This window comes from Mycteria americana, chromosome 12, assembly GCF_035582795.1.
Source record: "Mycteria americana isolate JAX WOST 10 ecotype Jacksonville Zoo and Gardens chromosome 12, USCA_MyAme_1.0, whole genome shotgun sequence".
Lineage (NCBI taxonomy): Eukaryota > Metazoa > Chordata > Aves > Ciconiiformes > Ciconiidae > Mycteria > Mycteria americana.
Window position 1 is genome coordinate 3,365,596 of NC_134376.1, and position 17,205 is coordinate 3,382,800.

Here is a 17,205-nt window from a genome sequence, read left to right on the forward strand (position 1 = left end):
TTTTGCTTTTAGCTTTACCGTATCTCTCTTGGCTTCCATTTACAGATTACGAGACTAGATAGCAAAAACATACTAATACTTTTACATATGTTTGCATCAACAGTCAGTAATATTCACATGCCATAATGTACTCTCTCGAATTATACAAGCTTTACAGCACAGAGATCTTCAGGGCCAACAGAGTCATTAAGGCAAAGCTTTGGGGGAAAGGATTTTATTAAAAACTATCATGCTTCACCATTTCACTTTCCACAGTTTCTAAAGGATTGCTAGAGATGAGATGAAAATATCTGGAAAAAAACGGGGAAAACGTCCTTATTCACCAGTGTGCCTTGCCTGCAGCAGTGAGGAATGATGGTACATCAGTCAAGAGATCCTTCTCCATCTTGAATTTTCTCACACTATACAGGCTATCAATACTGCTTTTATTTTTTCATAAAGGAAAATCTAGGACACAAAGACCAGCAACTCTAGAAGAAAAACCTTTCTGGCTCAACATCAAATACGAAAACCAATTCTTACACGCACTCTCAGATACAAGCCTACGCATATGCTTAAGAAGCTGGAGAAGAGCAGTAGTTTGAGCATTGCAGCATTTACAGTCAATGCTGTATGGTGCAGCTAATTCAACATTCTGAAGAAACTGAACAAAAAAAGGGTCCACTGACTTATTCAATACTGCACTTTTAGTGACTGACGGAAGGGGGAAGAGATTCCTCACGCACAATCCCGACACATTATCCACTGGAAGTTACTTGTTCCCCTAGTGATCTGTCCTGGAGAAACTATTAAGCTCTTTCTTGCAGAAGAAAAGAAGCCTGAGCTGGCTGAAAGTATTAAAAAATTAGGAGATTTTATAGCCAAGCACAATCTTTTCAAGTAAGGGGAATGCATTCAGCTAAGAAATCTCAAAATCTGCAATCCCCACCCATTGCATCTAGCAGGGAACAAAAGTAAAATGTGCTACTACCAAAATACTGAGAGATGAAACATTTCATTTAGCTATATTGGTAAAAAGGCTGATACGCTCTCCCAAACTTTATTTATATTTGAATGTTAATAAGACATGCTAAATATTTAGCAAAGAGGGTGGATGTACATTTTTAATAGGCAAATCTCATGCTATAGATGGCAAGTCTAAATGCCTCTGATCTCCTCTTCAAAGGCCCAGAGGAATGAAAGACAATTCTACCAGAATATACCATACAGCAACCGCATCTTAAAACTGTTAGAAGGAGAGTATTTCCCAGGAGCTAAGCATAACTTAATTCCTTTTACATATTTTACTGAATCCGTATTTTCAGAACAAAAGAAGGGTATCGTTATAGAATAAAAGAAAACATGATGGATACAATCTCTTTCACTTTAAATAATGAAAAGCATCTTTTCCATTAAATTTAGAAGGCACAGGAATAACCCTACATTTATGTAACAGATTAAATGTCTGGATTTTGATGAAACTCCTTCCTCATTTCCTAGGATAAAGGACAAAGCTCTACACAAAGTTTTCCATTATCAGAAACACTCAGCACAGCTGTTTTGTAAGGTGCTGGTTTGCTTTGCTATACTCAATTAAACCATACAAGAAACATATTAAAACTTCAAAAGATACAGATCATAAAAACTAACAACCATCTGTATTTTTGCTGATAGATAATTAAGTCCAGGAGAGTCTACAACAGAGGAAGAACCTAAAGGAAAAAAAAAAAAAAGCCTAAGATTTCTAAAGCTTCTTAGGTACATGCTTATGGGGGAGGACAAAAAAAAGATTAAGAAATCATTACCTCAAAAGCAATCCTGCAAACAGAGATACACAGCAAAGTCATACGCAGGCAAAGGAGAGCATCCAGTAAATCAACTTTGTACTGAAAGAATAACCAAACTTGCTTCTTCATATCTAGTCCGCCATCAAAATTCTTAACATGTCCAAGGAACAACAATTCAGAAACACGCCCTGCATTGCTCAATCCTTGCTGTGAGGAATAGTTTGAAGCCTCTGGTAGCATTTAACATGACAAACAATAGTTACATGCACTAATTAAAGTTAGGAGCTGGTGAAGAAATAACCCTGTGGAACAAACCAAAGATGTTTTGGTTTGTTCACTCAGCATACCTTAGTGACTATTATTTCAGTCCATCAGCATAAACTGAAAACAACAATATTTCAAGCTATCTCCTAAATTAAGAATTTTTGTTGTAGCTGACAGAGACCTACAGACCTCAAAAGAAAAAATGTTATCGTTGTGACAACAATATACATGTACTTCTTTAAAAATTCACACTGAATCAATGCTCAAGTGTGGTTACTACAGAAAAACTAAGATCTTCATGCACTTTTTTTGAACCCTGCATCCTAAAAATATTTCCCTTTGAAAAAAATAGTTTTTCCTGCTCTTCTCCATAGCTTTAAATGGACAGAGATTTTCTTCATCCTAGCTTGATTTGTCCTGCTGCCTCCTACTGCCTTCCACAGAAAATGTCTGTACATGTCAGGGGTACTGACACCATTCACATATTTATAATTTGAGAAGCGCTTTGGGACACAGAACATGACAAACAAGATTCTTAAAACTGGTGCTCAATCGATTCACCACACTGGCTCAGTTACAGTCCTCCACACACTATAAGCATTCATTTAAAGAAAAGATTTTCCTTCAGAATTAGACCGCAACCACTGACATTCCAGCCAAAGCAGCTTTCATCAGATCATTACTTATATTAAGAAGGATTTAGTGCCAAATCAGGCCTCTTCCTAACATGACAGGGAGTTCCCCCAAGCAGTGGTATAAAGAATCCATTCTTCCCACATCATTGTATTTTTTTTAAAGAATGAAATACAGTATTTAGTACTGATACTTGCATACCAAATGCTGATAGTATAAATATTTAAACACTGACATATTCAAAGAGTTACTCCTCTAAGAACTGCTGAGCAAGCAATAAAGGAAATTAAATATCAATATTCTTCCTAAAATAAAATAGCAGCAACATAAAGACAGTAGCTAGCAAAATGATCCAGGAAATACTCTTTATTTCTAACTTTTTCTTGAATTAGACTTAGCAAAAAATCCTCAACACAACGAATTTTCAAGCACTCCTTTTAAAACTAGAAACAACAACAAGAAAAAAAAAAAACCATTAACAATCTCCCCACTGAGGTTGGGGGCCTATCACATCAAGCATTGGAACATGTTCACAAAAGCAGCTTGACAATGCTACCTTTGGGAATTGACAGTAAACAACTGCTTTTTACATTGATTTACGTCAACACACACATCCTCTCCAAAACAAACATTTAACCAGTCATTTGAAGAGACATTAGTGCCACCAAGCACACCTACCAAGACTCAGCCATCGCAAAAAGCCCCTTGCAGTCAGCATATTAATCCTCCTAGCAGGCACCATTTACTCTCATGTCTAACAGCAAATCAGAATACAAAATCTCTCAAAAGAAAACTAAGAGAAATCTTCTTTTATGTGTGTTTGCTTGTACTTACAGCCATGGTAAGATGCTGGGGATCCTCCAGACTTTCCATATTCTTGCTCCGAGTAGCTGGTGGATAGGTTTGGCTGACTGGAGCCTCGGCCGAAGGTGATCTGATTGCTACCCACTCCAGTGGCCACCTGAGCCATACGTTCTTTGGTCTTCAGGGCTTGGGCCCTCTCTGTCTTGAGTCGCTCGTCATCCTTCAGAAGAGACACTAGCTGCTTGGATTTCTCCCTCACATTGATGCCCTGGTCTTTACCATCTCGATCAATATACTGAAAATCTTTCAATGTCTGGATAGCAAAAATATTCTCTTTACACTGCTGCGCCACTCTCTCAGAACCAGTTTTAATCAGGTAATCTAACAGAGTAAGGGCCTTGTACACGTGTCGCCAGTTCTTGCCATGGTCATTCAGTCGTTTCCAGATCATGCTCATAATTTCAGAAAAGGCCACAACATTGTAAGTCAGATCTGCTATTTCAGTCATTAATGAACTGGAGGGACCCCAGGGGTCATTAGAGGTCGCTTCCCGAACTTTTATTTCGGCCTCTGAATAATTGTTCACAATGTTCTTCATCTGCCGTCTAATAGACGAAGTCGTCATCTTTGTTTCCCTTTTTAACAAGACAGATTCCAGAACACAAACAAAAAAGGGCTATATTTGCTCTTCTATGAACGTTTCTGAACTGCGAAGGCTCCGTATCAGTGGCTTATTTGTAACACCTTCCACTACAATCATTTCCTCTCTTCAAGAGAATGACACGAGAAAATGAAAATCATGACCTGAGTAAGGAAAGAAAAAAAAGCACGTTAGCTGTGTCTTTAATTATTCCTACATGCAAAGCAATGTACACACACTTTTGGGAAATTTTGCTAGAGTCAACTGATGAATTTTCTCCCTGAATTTCTTCAGGACATCTGATTTTGAAAACAACTTGCTCTTCTCACAAGTAATATTAACCATTGAAGATTACAAACCTGAACTGCTGAACACGACAAAAGCAAGAAGGTATCCATGAAAAATTTTAAAAGCAAAACAGAAACAAAGTACAAGAAACGACTTACGGATTTAGTTTCCAACAAGGTAAAACCTACCTAGAATTTTTAATTACAGAAATTACAATGCTAGCTTGCAGAGACGAGATGAAACTACATTAGAAACTCCATGCTTCACAGCCATTAGCTGCCCTCTAACAGTTGACAACTGCAGTCTGCTAGCATTGCTGTAGGAATCTGCATAGTGAGAGAATTTCCTAATTTCCATACTGAGAAACTTCCTAAAAGTTAACTCAGTTTTTTTTCTGAAACCTCAGGTAAGTTTAAAGCACACTCAGTTTCAGGGCAGAGATCTTGAACAGTGCTCTGCATTCAGTTGAGGCCTAGGGAAGAGAAATGAGCACCAGAACAACACACTCCAACTCAAGGTGACCTTTAATGCTAAGCAGATTAGAGGGGAATTTTTTTTTTCCCAAATGCATTTACTTTGTACATTTGACAACACTCATCAGATCTACAGTTTCTGCTCTGTGTGTCTTTCACACAGCACAGAAGAATTTTTAATTACATGAAAATGGAATTGTAAAACCAAAACGACTGGCAAGAAAACCCAAGGACAAGCTCTGGAGCTGGAAAGCTGTTTCAGTTATTTATTTAAGGTTGTTGTTTCAAGTCAACAGAGGCCTATTAAGCTTTAGAATACATTAGTTGAGTAAACTGGCAGATTTTGCTATTACATTAACACAGTTAGAATAGTCTTTCATATTCACCATTTGCATGAACACCAAGCATTGATTCTGTAACAGAACTTGCCACATTAATAGAGCTTGCACATTCAAGATGTCCTCTAATAACATTTCTCCAAACACTCTGAAGAAGCAACAGCATCACTTACAAAAGACAGAGGAGAGAAGTAAAGCAGAGATTTCAAGCCTAACATTGTTATCATTCTTCAAGTTACTACTGTGCCATTTAGAATGAAAGCAGAATTAAGTGTCAACTTGGACAACACGCAGCTGTGTAATTATTTTCTCAGCATAAAGGCATATACCCTTCCTAGAAAACCACTCTGAGCAAGTTAAACTACCACAGAACAGGTCCAATGAGTTACTGCATTTTCTCTTATTCCACTAAAGTTAAATTTTTGCCAGAACGTAAAACTATTACGACATCATGGAAAATTAACTTTAAATGAGACCAAGATTAAGCTTCAGGTAAACTGCATCATACTGGTGTTCTCCCCAATATTTAAAACCAGCTGTAGAAGAATGTGGATCTGTTGTCAGATGGCTAGTAGCAACAGGAATAAAAAGGGGCACCTTCTGCTGGGGCGTTTACAGGTTTGTGAATTATAAATCCAGCATTCGAAAAGGATCCTAAATAAACATTTCCAGGTGCTCACGACTGCTGCTTCACTCCAAAAGTTAACGTTGTCCAAATCCGCTGTCTCACTTGCCCTTATGATCACTCTCTAATGCATTACCCTTGAAAGGTGACACACCAATAATAAAAAAACCCCACCACCACAACACACACGCACACACCTTATTTAATATAAACTATTTCTTTTTGTCAGTAATAGATTAAGGCAAGTTCACAGACAAAGCTGAAACAAGTTATCCAAGGAGGTGGCAGCATCTGGTAGAAAGATGGTCACAAAGAACTAAGAGCATGCAGCAGGCAATACTTTCTTTAGCTGGTAAAACTGGAGCCAGCAGAGGATACAAGTGCCAGCCTAATCATGAACACAACTATACTGACGATATGGATCCCAGATCAGAAGAATGCAAACCCCCCAGAAGGGCTGAGCTTGTCACCCAACCAGAAAAGCAGTAAATAACATGAAAAATCAAAAACGTGAGAACTACGAAACCTCCTAAACCAGTGAGACAAAAAGTCCACCAAGCCCAACATCCTCAGACACAAATCCTCATCTGAAGAGTATGAGAAAAGAACATATATATTCCCTTGCCTTACATTATCAGCAGCACAGGCATCTTAGATGCAACCTGTGGCGGAGACTCTACCAGCCAGCAATGGATACACCGTGTCTCTACCAACCCCCTTTTTGAAGCCGCTTGTATTTCCCGTTTCACCCTCAGCAAGTACGCAACAGCGGTACAGTAACCACACTACACAAACAAGCACTTCAGCTTATTTTAAACTTGGACATTTATTCCCCAAGCCATAGACAGGGGGCATGCTTTTTAAGAAAGGTCACCTTCGGCTCCTTTATGTCACTCGTGATTTTCTAGAAATTGGCCATCTCCTTCTGAACTGAGGATCTTGCAAAATTCAATCCCTCTATTTAGAAGCCGCTCCGTACCTCCAATCATCCCTGATGTGTTTCCATGCGCCTATTACACTTCCATTTCTTGCGATATATGCAGTTCCAAGCACTCAAGCATTTCAGATTTGGCAGTAACAAGAGTTTATATCACAACATAGTCATTTACTGCTTAGGATTTCCCATTCTTTATCAAATACTTTCTAAAAGTCTGGTAGTTGTGCCTCTACTCGTGCACATGAAACCAGGGTCATTTCTCCCCACTATGCAAATGCATTGAGGCTATTTCATCTGCCATTTTATCGCTCAGCAGACCTCAATCTTTCTCCCTTCCTTTCAATTCAAGATTCATTTTAAATTTGACTAATTTGGTTCAATTTGGCCACCTTATTATTTAGAAACAATCTGGAAAAGGGAGTATTTGCAAGAGCACTGATCTCTGGCAGGAGACTTCACTGGGAGTAACCCTTCCCTGTGAGAACCAACCATTTACTCCTAACCCTGTTTCCTGTCTTTTAACCCGCTGTAAATCTATGAAAAACATTCTTGTCTTATGAGAGTTTTGTTTCTTTAAAAGCCAGGGATGAGAGGCCTTACCAAAATATATTTAGAAGTACATTATACAAGCAAATACCTCACCTATGTGTACCTCCCCAACCAAAGAAAGATAAGTTTGTTTTATTACTTATTACAACTTCACAAGCTTTTGAAAAAAATCATTTTAATACTACGCATGATATTTGGAAAGTTAAATTTTACAGTACATGGGAACACCTACTAGTTCTAAGTAACATCAACTTTGGCCAATGACACAAATACATGAAGAATTAATCACAATCACAACATAAGCAGGCACACAGACCATCAGGGTGCAATTTCGCATGCCATCCCAAGCTAACTGTAAGCCAGCACCAAACCCAGTGGCCTCCCAACCCTCCAACCGCTTCCTCTTTCTCTCTTGCATCAAATCTAGCAATTACACAACAGCACAGTAAAACTAATCAACTTAGAGTCTCGTAGAAAATTAGCTTTGTAGCACTGGTTTGTTTTCTGTTGAATCAGTGAGCTGATCAGGCTGCACAGCAACACGGTCACAAGCTTTGCAGCAAGGCAGACTGTGAGAAGAGTAAAAACAATCCAACCCTGGTCTCGCTTTTGAGGGAGCTGATTAAACATAACATAAAGCTGTCAAGCTCCAAAAAACAGCACCAGAAAGCGGAGAGCCTTCACTGCTGCCCAACTACACCACACGCACTAGGAAGCCGTGCACCTGGTTTCAGAGAAGAAACCAAAGGAACAAAGGCAGGGCCCAAGGCCCTGCTGTGCTCTCCATACAGGCTGTAGCTAAACGAAGGAAAAATATTCGTGGTTTTGCTGTAAAGCGCGGGCAAGAAGCAGAATAAAATTTATAGCCTCTCTGAATGCAGAAGTGAGGAGCAGGAAGAACCCCATATTTGGGAAATGCTTAGGTTTATGTTTAGGATTTATTAGTTGCATTACCAACAAAGCTACACCCCAAAAACAAGTGAGCTTGGAGTACATACGTGTGCAGGAGGCCCAATTTATGGCAACCCCATTCCCCAAACTGGAAGCTTTGCCAGGGTGAAGCTTCTGAAGGCTACCAGCAAAGAGTAAATCTGGAGTCATGCTTTGGAAAAACAAACGTAGAGCAAACATTTCAAGAAGAGAACACACAGGATTAAGTGAAATGACCATTCTTCACTCTTCCAGAAAACTAAAGATTTCACTCGTTATTCCGTAATAGATTTGAAAACCATCAACCCACTAATGCCAGCATGATTCTTTACCCTCCTATCTTTGATTCATGAAAACAAAGGCATTTGATGAGAATCACATTAATGTCTATTTTTTCCTTTTCTTGATAGAAAGACGTTCTCTAATCCTATTCTACTTTAACCTACTGAAGACAATTTATGCTAAACTTCATTTTACTCTATTAAAACCACAAAGGATGAACAGGGTGGAAAGATGATGGATTTTTTTATTCCCCTGCCCCAATCTAGTTGTACCAACATTCGAGATAACGATTTTGGCAGTAGCAGTAACCCTCTGAGAACTCTGTATGCCTTTCAGTATCTGCTTTACAAACTCTCTGCTTCTACACCACACAAAGGAAGCGTTTTACTTGATTATTACAGGTCGCAGAACACCGTAACAGACTATCTTATGGTTAAAGAGATCAAAAAGCCAAATATCCCTACTGCATAAAAGCGAGAAACTATTTCTAATGCACGATCAAATACTTACATAGAGAGTTTAGATTTTTTTTTTTCCAGAAACCTCAGTGAATTAACTTCTCACAACAAACCACAAGGAAGTAAAATGCACTTGCAGCTTCAGCAAAAATCTGCGTTTGCATTTTTAACAGTAGAGTTGCAAAGAAAGCAGAAAGTAAGACTAGTTGATTAAAGCTGCTATTCTTTGCTAACAACAGGAAAAAGGCGATCAGCTTGAACAGATTTCTTTAAAAGGTTAAGCAGAGAGGGGAAGAGGGAGTTGTTAGTCTTGTTCAGTTTAGGTGAGCCTTCCTCATTTTCTGTCCCCTACTCCCTACAAGCCATTTTCTCCGTTTCATACGTAGCTTGTCAACTTTAAATAGATAGAAAAGGAAACGTACCATTCTGTAGAAAAGAAGGTGAAGCTTACCTGTGCTATCAAGGGTAACCTGGAGGGCAATACCCCATTTCCTTTTCCCTATTCCAATAGTTTCATTACACAAATAACCCCAATGAATTCTAATGGTGCTTTTTTAGATACACTAAGCAGACAGAAAGGAATTCTTGACTGAACTTCTCAACAGCTCTCCCTCACAAGAGATTAAATTCAGTAAATGAAATCTACATGAGGAAACCATCTTTAATTTGCTAAAACTAACACAGAAATGAGGCCAAGCCACAAAGTCCTTAATAAACTTAGTTCAAAGAAACAGCCATACAAATCCACCTATATACAGGCTTTCAGCAGAATCCATTCAGATCTCTGGATGTAAAACTCAAACCAGGGTTTGTCTGCACTGATAAAATGCCCTTCATATCAAGCCTGAAGGTAAATATATACCTAGCCCAGATAAATATGGACCGGAAATACATTAAAAGCCTTTAATATCAGGTGGGCAATAAAAAGTGTGAAAATCAACATTAAACATAAGTTTGCCAGAAATGTGCATAAAATTTTAATTAACAGTATTATAGATGACACATATAAGTTAGATTAGACATTTGCTGTAAGTAACATGCATAAAACATGAATTTTTGAAAACAGTTATTAATTAAGTCATTCTGTGATTTCGAGGCAGTCTCTACAGTCATCTTAATCTACATAAAAATATCCCCCCTTTCATGAAATACATGGAAAGCTAACTACCAAGTCTTCATCCAAAGATTCATACTGCAATTACACAAAGAGATTTTTCTGGTCATCACTAGAAAATACACTCAAACAGCTCAAGCAGGTTGAGCTCAAAACAGCTCAACAGGACAGTCCTCAACAGCTATGCTGGCAACCAAGACACCAAAACGCTGCAATACGGGGGGCATAGGTGGGCTATCTCAAGCCAGCCATGCTACTGAACAGCTCTGTATTATGAAAGCACATCCTCAGTATCAAGGGATCCGAACAGTACTATCCGGGATATCTGCACCCAACTACAAATTCAAAGGAACATAAGTGAAATATAAAGCCTTAAAGAACCACCAAGAGCCTCTCCTACCCAAGACGTGCTGAAGCAGCTGCTATGAGAAGTTCCAACATGTCATAAAGCCGAAGCGTGTGCCTTACCTCTAAGGTGTGAATACACACAAATAGCTAGAGATCTGTTCTCCTTGCTATCAGGATGGAATGACAGAGGCAGCGATCCTTGGGGATCTGTATTCCAGGATAAATTGGAGAACCCAGGGCCTGGAGAGTGCTTCTTGCCACTCTGCAAAGAATCGGGCTAAGAGGAAAGCGTTGCCAAACGCTGACTAAGGAAGAAGCTCCCCCAGACAGACAGACACTGACACCACACCTGCACAGAGCAAAAAGCACACACTCAAACACAACGCCAGTCGTAACAATAAGTCAGCTTCTATTTATGGCAAAGAAAAAGGATTCCCATTGCCTGACTCTGTAAATTCACATCCTAGTTTTCTTGTGAGAGCTCGTTATGTGTACAACTCCAAACCCACTGTGCTTTTAGAAAGTCTCATTTTCCACAAACCAGAAATTTTTGACAAAAAAAACTGAGCACGAGCCTTTATTTAAAATTCAGGAATATAATAATCCAGAAAAAAATTATAGCAAAGACATTTTTCTTATACTGGATCCCACACTGCTAGAGAAATTTTCAAACTTCGTTAATTCTCTTTCACATTTTTTTTCCCCCCAATTCATAAATAATTCTTACAGAACAACTAGATGACCAGCGTATATCATTATACTGCCTATGGTATAATGTCCTACTGTAATACAAACATTGTTCCCAAAACCAAACAGGAAGAGGGGCAACTGTACATTGTGGTCACTTGGAGAAGAGTACTAAGAGAAGCGAAGAAGCTTGGCACTATACATAAAAGCCAACAAGTAGCACACTTATTAGCTCTCTCTTGCTATTGTACGGCAGAGAAAACAGCAATTCATGTGAATAAAACAGTAAAATAAAGACACTGAAACTACCATCAATGCCCTTCCTCAACCTTCAAAATTATTTAGGAAATGAGTTACAAATACAGATTGGCAAATGGTTTGAAGAACAGGGTTAACTCCAGAAGAAAGGTTTAATTTCCATTTTTCACAGCTTAAATGCTTGTCGTCTTCAGTGTAATTTCTGAGAAGAGGAAATGGTTCAAAATTAAAAGTTTTGGAAGCTTTCCACCCCCTTTTACAAATGAGAGAACAAGGTCAGCTTTCACAGACAGCAGGTGGCCAAATTATTTCTTTATTTAAAGAGTTAATGCTGAAAGATAATTCTCCTTCAAATTTATGCATATTCATGAATCCCAAGGTTAGATTCTACACTGATTTTACAGTCATGCCTCAGACTCACAGAGAAAAACTAACTCCCGCTTGTATGGCCATTTAGCCATAAAATAGACTTACGGACACAAATTGTTTAAGTTTTCTTTACAACACCTTTTCTTACTACGTGTCTACTTAAATTACCAGGGCAGTATTTGAGCTCAATGGAGAGCTTACCTCATTACTCAGAGTCTACAGAAAGGGGGGGCAAGGAGCAGAAATCTTTCATCTTGCAGCCAAGAACACGACAGCACTACCTGGCCACTTCACTTCGGGACCCGCCAAGCCCGAGTTGCTGGTGCTTTGACATTCACAGTTACATTTGACTTTGCAGCCCGCAACACAGCTGGAATTATTGACAGCATGGGAAGCAACTGCAAATATGCTCTGAAGCGCTGCGAAAGGGGACAGCCTCTGCAAGAGCCATGTAGATCACCACAAACAATCCAAATCCGACCTACACTAGAGATCTAATTTTAGGATTACGAGCTTTGACAATATCTCTTTAAAAATAACACATTCCTCCTCCTATGGCTGGGTCAAGCGTCATTGACAGTACTACCTGCATTTTATGCAGCAGATCTCAGTTTATTTTTCACTACTAATACAGCAAGTACTGGGTGTGTAACAGATAACAGAATATTGCAGAACTACAAACCAGGATAAGGTCAAGCCATTACGCACTGAACCAGAAATTCTAAATGCAAATTAATCCAACACAGCAGTGAAATACCTACCCAAACTCTCAAAAGGAATTTTTTCTCTGGGGATTACCTACTTGAATGAGAGCACTTCGTCTTTTATTCTCACAAATAGAGAAGAAAAAAAAATAATCACCCAACGTGTGCCTTAACAAAAAGGTAACAATCTGCAATAAATTCAGTTTACCAGGTATATTTCAGTAGCATTTTCAACTGAATTAAGGATAGCAGGAGACATTTCTCTCCTTCCACATTTTCATTTTGGAAGGGAAGAAGATATCTGATATTCTTGCCAGAGGATGTGTCTTAGAATCTATTACTAATTAGAAAAGTCCAGCCTTGTCACTTAGGCTGCTTACTGTGCGACAGGCAACTGCCAAAGGGAAGCCATTATATCTTCTCTCCCAGAAGCTCAGAGCCCTGATAGATCAGCTTGAACACAGGAGGAACTGCAAACACCACAACCTAAAAGCCTGCAAGACCACAAAATACCAGCTACATTCTTTAAGCCACACCGTTTTCTTATACAATTGCAATCTTTAAAATTCACAACTGACAAGAAATACTATATCCATATATATGTGTGCTCATATATCAGGCTTGATATTTCGGGAAGGTACCAGCTACTTACAATTACCCAATGATTTCATTAACTAAATTCAGTTTGCACTTTATTACTATGAAGCAGACGTCACCATGAGCAGTTTCTCCTCTCCACCTACACACCACAGACATGCAACCACATTAATAAATTCAGTAGGCCAAAGGCAAATGCTCATCATGACAAAGATTAGGAGAAAAAAAAAAAAAAAACAGTTTAACTCTCCATGTTACTATTGCTAGAAGCTAAGAGGCTAATTCTTTTACTTTATGACGTGAATTTCTAATGAAAAGGATTGTTCAAGGAACAGTGCAAGATCTGCAAAGCCGTATCTGTCCATACATCCAAAACACTACTGTTTTCTTCAGTTAAAATTGTTAAGTATACTGGCTGCTAGCACAAACTACAAGCCTGTAAAGAAAATGGGGATTGATTTAATATCATACCTACATTCATCGATGCCCATTCATGGCATAAAAATTCAAGTGCCATCCCTTGCAGCCACCATACTTGCACACTCATCTTGAAAAGTCAACACATGGTCTTAATTCAACTATCATCACTGGTAACAATTAACATAAGGTTACTTTAACCCTCAGAAATTAAGCTACATGCAGTTGTATGCTCATGACTAATTAAGCTGCTATAAAATTGTAAAGCAGGAAACATATATCCTAAAATCCTCTATGCACCCTGCTGGAGGAACCTGTTGGCCAAAACCCAGGGTTTTACACTAGGCTCTACTGTTCAGCAGTCAGGCTCAGAGAGGAACTGAGGATGCAGCTTCACATTACACTTCATTCTCGGCTGGCTGAGGGCTGCTGCTGAAGGCAGCGTCCTGCTCCTACCTGCTCTGCCGTCACAAGCCACCTCCCTGCTCCTCATGCCAGATCTCGAGATAGAATCGGTTCAGTGAGCTGATCTGAGAAACAGGGGGAGGTGGGGGGGGGGGACATGGATAGCTGGGTTTTCTGACAGATCAGGTCACCAAACCAATTAATCCGAAGGTCACTCTAATTACTTTAAAGTACACCACAAACACGGGAAGTAACATTCATTTCAACAGCAATCTACAGTTACATTTCACAAGGCAAAATGTAAAGCTGCACCTTGAAAGCTCAAATTGGTGGTGAAGTTAAAGATCATGGTCTAGACCTGGGGCTTGCCTTCAGCAGGTAACGGTGGGTTTTCTGGGACATCGCCTTTTATCACCTAGCTGGTAGTAACAGCAAGACATTCACTTTGTTTCATGTTGAAGACAGCCACAGAAAAGAAGAAAATTCAGTCCTCTACTCTTTCAAAACTGGCTAACATCTTAAAACCTTGGCCCCACCCTTTTTACACACTGATTTTAGCTATCTGTCCCGCAACACTTGCTGTTCAGCTTTCCCTCTTATTCCTCCGTATCTTTTATCTTTTCATACTGTACACACCACACAGTTTCCAAAATCTTTTATGAACAACCCTACCTCTTTTCTCTCTTCTAACAGAGCTGTCTAATGTACCTGGCATCACCACCTCGGCAGGAAAAGCAATTCCATCCAAAGGAGCGCTGCCAGGCACAAAGTACATGCAGCCAGAGGAGAGGGCACAACCACCCTGCCATCAGAAGTCTGGATTTAGACTGGGTTATGCTTACCAAGAGACAGCACTCAAAAATACTGCTAGTCACTTTGGTCTACTTCTGTGCTGCCCCAGTTCCTGATTTGGAGCTATATTCTTAAGTTCATCTTTGATGAAAGTGAATCACTAGAGGACCAAAAAAAAAAAAAAAAAATCAGCACATTTGATATAAGGATTTTTCCTCATTATTTCCTCAAAACTTTCCAGTTCCTTCATTCAAGCACTAATAAGAATCACCCCTATTCACAAATGCAAAGACACATTGTTTTGTTGACTTTTGTGGAATTAGGAAAAAAAAAATCTGGCTTGAAGATGCCAGTGAATCCCACATTCTCCCATGCAGAAATACAGAAATTTTCAGCTGTCATCGTAACAATTCCTCAAGTTTTCTGAATCTACCCTTCAGCAGTAATATTCTACCTACTCTCTTATCTATTCTGGATATTTAGACGGAAAATTATTTGAGTAGGAGTTAGCTTGCTCTTCTCAAAGAGAATGACAAAGACTTGTTACTAAAAAGCATCTGTGCCTGTTCCATTATTAAAGGTCATTTTCTTCCAGTCAGCTCTTGCAGAGAACACGTTATACTCTCTTAGCTTTCATACCCTGCAGCCAGCAACTCTACATATGTCCTCATGACTCCATATACCCTGTGAGGAGTCCAAATGTAGAAGACAATATCTACCAAGTGTAATCCAAAACTCTGATATAATCCAATCCTCTGATAATCCAATCCTCTGATATTTCTGAAGCAGCTGATTATAGCTTGAGAAATGTAAAAAAAAGAAATGCAAGTAAATCCCCTGTGTAGTACTACTACTGTCTGTACCTCCCATAGCTGCCTGGTATCCCTGCACTGCTGATTATTCTTTTAACCACTGTTTTAAGGCAAGTCATTAAAAACATTCTCTCTCTTTAGATTTATAAACAGAACAAGAAATTGATTTAAAACCTCACCCACTCCATTTTCTAATCATTTTTCAAGAGCATTCCTTCTAGTCCAAATGCACAGAAGAAATTCTAGCCCATTAACATCCATCAGCTAACAGAAGGGTAATGAATTCATCAATATTGCTAAAATGCGTGGGTACAGTATCATGCTGAATCATTTAGTAACTACATTTGGAGCAAGAAGAGCTCAAACAACCCGCCTTACACTGTCAGCAACCATCTTCCTGAAGGAGGAAAAATGAATGTATTAAGATCACCCTCAATTCTGTTATCCCTCTTGACGAGGTTGGTAGTGTCTCTACACACCAGTATTTGCATGCCCATCAAATCTTGCCTGATGTTGCTCCCCTCTGGACAGCAGCTTCCTTTGCCAAGCCACCTGCACGCTTGCAAGAAGCTTTCATTGCTCATTTTTCTGCAAACAACATAAGGACCTGGCTTTTCCCTGCTTGTTAACATTCAAGTCAAATATGTTAAGTCTTAAATTGAGTTTTCAATTTGCAATGAAAAAAAACAAAAAACAAAAAAAAAACGCCACACATTGTTCCCTCAACACCAGGCTACTACTGCAATCATTACGGTGCCACAGACTTGACTCTGATTTTTTTTTTCTTTCTTATCTATTTACAAAGCTATGGAGGGACCATCTTCTTCCTCCAGCAAGAAGTCTTCCTAACAGTGAAAAGTTCTAAACATAAGAAAAACTAAAAACTACCAAAATCAGTCAGTCTTAAGAGAAAATACATTATGAACTAACATGAAAGTGTAACTACCAAAAAAAGCCCACACCTGTGGCTGGGACTACAGGCAGAGTATCACAGGGTAAAAGGGAGGGAAGAAACCATACTATGCAGTACAATGGTATTAAGTTATTGTTCTCATAACAGCAAAAGGAAAAGGTATTTCATTCTTTAAAAAAAATTTAAAATCAGACTTAATAATATAAAGAAACAAAATTATCCTTAAAGTGTAGATTAGAAACTACTTTGTTTTGCCTTGTTCGGGTATGCCAAGTCTGGTCGTCTCTGCTTCACTGCAGTTTTAAAAATGATAGTAAGTACATTGCACTTTTGTTTACACTTTCAGTTATAATGGTAACTACTCTAATTAAGTCCAAGAATAAAAAGGTTTTTGTTAAGGTAGCCTTTATAAGCCGAGTACAATTTATTCAACTTAGCTTCCTTAATATAGATAATGTCTTAGAATACATACACTTACACATGTGTCTACATATCCTTAACTCCCACGGCTTAATTCAATTAACACTATTAAATCTTTAATGCTTAGCTTCAAAGGCTTTTTTAAATTTTTAATAGCTCTCATAGGTTAGCATGAATGTTTTAAGTCTTTCTACTATATTTTAAATAAACTCCTCTTTTCTTTCCACTTTGATGTTTGCCTTTCTGACAGCCCTATACCCTGCGAAGCTCCTGGAACTTTGTTTTCTGTGAAATGATGACATTACAAACTCAAAAAGATATGTTAATCACTGAGCTGTAATCAGGGATTTTTTTCCTCTCACCTGCCCTCTGGGCTGGGAGT

General features: G+C 38.8%; 1 protein-coding gene across 2 annotated transcripts in view; it reads right to left on the bottom strand.

Moving 5' to 3' along the window:
* EPN2 (epsin 2) overlaps window positions 1–17,205 on the bottom strand; it is a 47,393-nt gene that overhangs the window by 21,227 nt on the left and 8,961 nt on the right. For both annotated transcript variants that reach the window (XM_075515715.1, XM_075515714.1), the window contains exon 2: window positions 3,498–4,271. In XM_075515715.1, the coding sequence (XP_075371830.1) occupies window positions 3,498–4,092 (595 nt within the window). In that variant the 5' untranslated portion in view covers window positions 4,093–4,271. The remainder of the gene's footprint in view (window positions 1–3,497; window positions 4,272–17,205) is intronic.